Source organism: Manihot esculenta, chromosome 2, assembly GCF_001659605.2.
Source record: "Manihot esculenta cultivar AM560-2 chromosome 2, M.esculenta_v8, whole genome shotgun sequence".
In the NCBI taxonomy this organism is placed as follows: domain Eukaryota; kingdom Viridiplantae; phylum Streptophyta; class Magnoliopsida; order Malpighiales; family Euphorbiaceae; genus Manihot; species Manihot esculenta.
This window is the reverse complement of record NC_035162.2, coordinates 5,898,918-5,903,161: the sequence shown is the minus strand read 5'-3', so window position 1 is coordinate 5,903,161 and position 4,244 is coordinate 5,898,918. Positions and strand designations below refer to the sequence as shown.

The window sequence follows — 4,244 nt, the reverse complement described above, 5'->3', positions numbered from 1 at the left end:
TTTTTATTCTTTCTGTAACCCTTGCTTAAATATACTACTCTGAGCCATAAAATCTGACTTGGGCGTCGGAGGGCCTCTGCCGGGGCACACCCGGTAGGCCCCTGACCATTCTTTCTTATTTTACAGGTCCTTTCACCAGGAAGAACATGGAGAGACCCATCAGGGAGCCCAACAAGAAAGGACCCAGAAGAAAACCAGATCTACCATGGACCAGGAAGAGGAAAATATTTATCACCAATCACCTTAAAACAATAAGACCACAATTCCAAGGTTAAACAAAACCTTAAGTCTTATTAGTTGTCTAATCATCACAAGTTAAGGTCCAATAAAAGTTGACCCAATGCTCAATATCATCATATAAAGGAAAATTGATAAAAATAAAACAATGCATCAACAACTTGTCTGAATAGTTCTACAGCTGTACAGAATGCTTCAAGCACAACCAGATAAAGGAAATAAATTCCACCATTTCTGAAGGTAAGCTTGAGTATCTTCACCTTCATCACTTTAGAGAACAAGACTGACTAGAATCAAGGTCAAAATATCCATCATTTTACTGTTTTTGAGTGCTTGATAAGCCAGTCAATTACAGCGTCTATGTTTATCGACTCCTTGCATGAAATCATATAGCAGCACACCTCTCTATCTGCAATTGATTCAAGACCTCTGAAACAAAAAATACAAACAAGAATTATTTAATGATCAAATATAAAATTCGTCACTATTAATTAAAGCAATCTTCTCTGAAAATTTTCAAACTCACAGCTGATCCACCAAAGCTTGCTTTGAAAGAGCTTCAGACTTGTCGATTTTGTTGCCGAGAACAAGCAAAGGGATTCCACTTAAGGAAGGTTTTACCAGGAGCTCATGTAATTCACTTCGAGATATTGGAATACTATCTCTATCAGCAGCATCAACTAAATATCTGTGCTTGCATCAATTGAAGAGGCAAATAGTTAGTTAAATATAGGACAATGCAACATCAACCATTGTCCGCTGTTGCTATCTTAAACTGGAAAGGAGTGAAAGGAATAGAAAAACTAAAAAAATCTTACAACAGTGTGTCATAGGGCTAGGGTTCCAATTTTGAGTTCCTCTATTTCAGTTTCGAAGGGATCAGGCATGTAATTAAGAATAAGACAGAAAATTTAGCAAACCCGTATGATGAATGTAAGTCAATGCATTTCTAATTACATGAAATTGAGACATGCAGACTAGCATTTGTTCTTTATTATTGTTTATTATTATTAATTTTTTCCAGAGCACCTGGGACCTAAATTAGTTTAAATGACCAAACCAACAGAAAGGAGAAGGATAGAGAAAACAGGAGCTCGTTTTGCTGTTATAAAGATGAAGTAGATCTTCAAATCTTAGAAACAATGGTGTACATTCTATTCTGGGCATCAAAAAACAAACCTGGACTATGTCTTGCTTTTATACATTACCTTCACTTTAGTTAACAGAGAATCAAAGAAATTTTGTTGCATATTTAAGCTCAAAAGAGGTAGTAACAGTAGTCCAAACATGGAAATTGAAATCAAGAGTCAAATAAAATGTTACATAAAATAATTGGAGTATATATGAGGTTAATTATCCAAGTCTGTTCTGTGATCTATTGTTCTTGCAAACAGGAAAAAAACTTCTACTAAATAAATGAATATAGCAAAGTCATATAGCAATAAATTCATAAAGAGACTGGGAGGTATTACAGAATCGCAGAGACCCCACGACAGTAACGCTCCCACATGCTTCGAAATCTCCGCTGTCCTCCAAGATCCCAGAGCTTTATTGTCACATTGCCTTTTGTAACTTTCCTCATGTTGAATCCAACCTGGTTCCATTTCATGAAAACTCCCTTTATGTATCTCATAAAAATCATAAAATGCTGTATTTAGTATTTGTTCATGTAAAAGATACCTACAGTTGGAATCATGTCCTCACTGTATCCTCCTGTCTGGAAAATATGAAAGAAAACAAGTCAAGAGAAAGCTGCTCATAAGTACCAGAAGAAAGATGCACTGTATGTGTATACTCACAGCAACTGCATTAACAAGAGATGTCTTTCCTGCATTCTGAAGGCCTACAAGGGATAGCTCCATTTCCTGTTTAAAGAATAAACTGATATATGGACACCAGTTAAAAAAGCAGAAAGGGGTATCTATATCACTCAGAGAAAATCACTTGAAGTAGATCCATGAGCACAAAATAAAAATAATAAAAATACATGTCAAAATAGTTAGCGGAACATAAAAGCTTCTGTTTCATTTTATTTTGATTTATGCATAAGCAATATAAGATTTCCTTAGGCGTAGAAAATATCCACTTTAAGATTGGCTATTAAACTTAAGCAAGGAAATAGTCTGCAGCAGAACAAATTGAAAGATTAATTAGCAAATAATATGTGTGGATATCAAATGTGGTCAGCCTGCTAATTGTATAGCATTTCTGGTCTGGATAAATTCAAAATTGTTCTAGGTGAGTGAACCAACAGTGACAAGTTCCTTACGTAATAGTGCAAGAAACCAAAAGTTATCTTCTCATTGGCAGAAGGAATTCGTCTGTTATACTGAAAATATTCTATGATTTAACAATGTGGACTAAATATCCAATCAACATGCACTGTTATATTTGACTCAAAATTTTATATCATAATTTTATCGAGTATTCTCTGTAGCACTCCTAACATTAGTAATTTCATCATGCTAATTAACTTACTTATCAGCTAAAAGTGCCTCTTTATGAAAACCCTTCTATATACACATTTCAGATAATAAATCTCTATGTTTCTGAATTTCATTAGCAACAAAATGAAGCTTTCTGCAATGGAAATCTCTTCCATGATGAATTTAAGTTGCTAGTGATATTGAGTATTGACAGAGCAAATAGCACAAAGTTCACCAACCTATTAAACCTACTAGAGACAACTAAAAAACTCATTCTAAAAGATTTGTTTTCGCTTCTAGAATTATATGATGAGTTTCATAGCCATAAATTGCATACATCAAATCACCATCAAAAGGAAACTGAGAAATATCGGTAAATTGCAATTGAACAACAAACAAACTCAGCTAAATCATTGAGTTTTCGTATTTTGTTTTATGTGCAGCTAACAATATATAATGATAAAGTTCACATACTTTTCCACAATTTTCTCAGCAACCACGCGAAACAGCAAAAAATTCTTCACCCACAAAAGTTAAAAGCAGAAAAGCACCGCAAAGAAAGAAAAAATTACCTCCGGAGCCAGTTGAGAAGGGAATCCCAGATACCCATTTGAAGAAAGCAGAAAATTTGATCTCGAAAGAGCGAACTATAGAAAATACAAACCAATAAGTTGAAATTGAAGGAACCCTAAATTGATATGTGCAAGGAAGGGAAGGAGATGGCAGAATGGAGGGAATGAAGAACTAAAAGCAAGAAGCAAACTTGGAGCAGCGGAAAGAATCTATCATAATTCATAAACTAGGATGTTACCACAGTTTTCTGGTATCCTGTGCAGCGGTAATAAACGCCGTCCGTTACTTGTAGTTTGAACAGACTTGGGTAATAACGTGCAAGGAATGATGGGAATCACCTTGGCTTCCATATTTTGGCATGTTTACCTGTCTCCACATAAACTATAACAAATGCCCACCTCCACATCTGGCAGTTTCCAACCATGAAATCCTTCACCTTCCTATCTTGTTTTTACTGAGACAGGAGTGCCACCTGCTATATTCATCTCCCATCAATTTCACGGCAAATTAAGCTTTAGCCCACCGATAAAATTAAGCTTGAGCATCATTATACAAAAATTACAATTTTAATGATAAATCCACCTTACTATGGGTTGCATTCTTTACTGAAATTGCCCTTTTTTCATACTAATTCAGTACATTAAATGAGCATATCTTTCAAATTCAACCAAATGAACTTGGTGCAAGTAAATATTTGTACTCATTAAAAGAACCGTAATTCAATGAAATGTTTTACAAAATTGTTGTCAACCATCGTCAATGGCCCATATTGAGCCTTGGAACTAAGGTTGGGTGGGCAAGCAACAGAACGCCTTAGCTTCCGGGAGGCCCAAGACCTGTTCCCCAAATGCAGGGCTGCCTTTCACTTTTCATCCAACACAGAGAATGTTTGAAAAGCCACACAGCCCAAGTTAAGGCCCACTCCATTGCCTTTTTATTGCAGTACTGGAGATTTCCACATTTCTGCTTGTTTATTAGAGTGTAACATAAAATTACCAACACAAGTTT

At 35.5% G+C, this 4,244-nt stretch overlaps 1 protein-coding gene across 2 annotated transcripts; it reads right to left on the bottom strand.

The window, feature by feature from the left end:
- Positions 1-332: 332 nt before the first annotated feature.
- Positions 333-3,745, bottom strand: LOC110606483 (ADP-ribosylation factor-like protein 8c). 2 transcript variants are annotated; one of them, XM_021745313.2, is made up of 7 exons: positions 3,475-3,745; positions 3,236-3,310; positions 2,037-2,118; positions 1,922-1,954; positions 1,710-1,831; positions 764-925; positions 333-666 (listed from the first exon to the last, which is right to left on the bottom strand). In XM_021745313.2, exons 2-7 carry the CDS (start codon positions 3,271-3,273, stop codon positions 549-551), a joined length of 555 nt encoding a protein of 184 aa, XP_021601005.1. In that variant the 5' UTR covers positions 3,274-3,310; positions 3,475-3,745; the 3' UTR covers positions 333-548. The 2 variants fall into 2 exon arrangements, with proteins under 2 accessions (XP_021601005.1, XP_021600996.1); XM_021745304.2 differs by having other exon boundaries at positions 3,236-3,477.
- Positions 3,746-4,244: the final 499 nt, after the last annotated feature.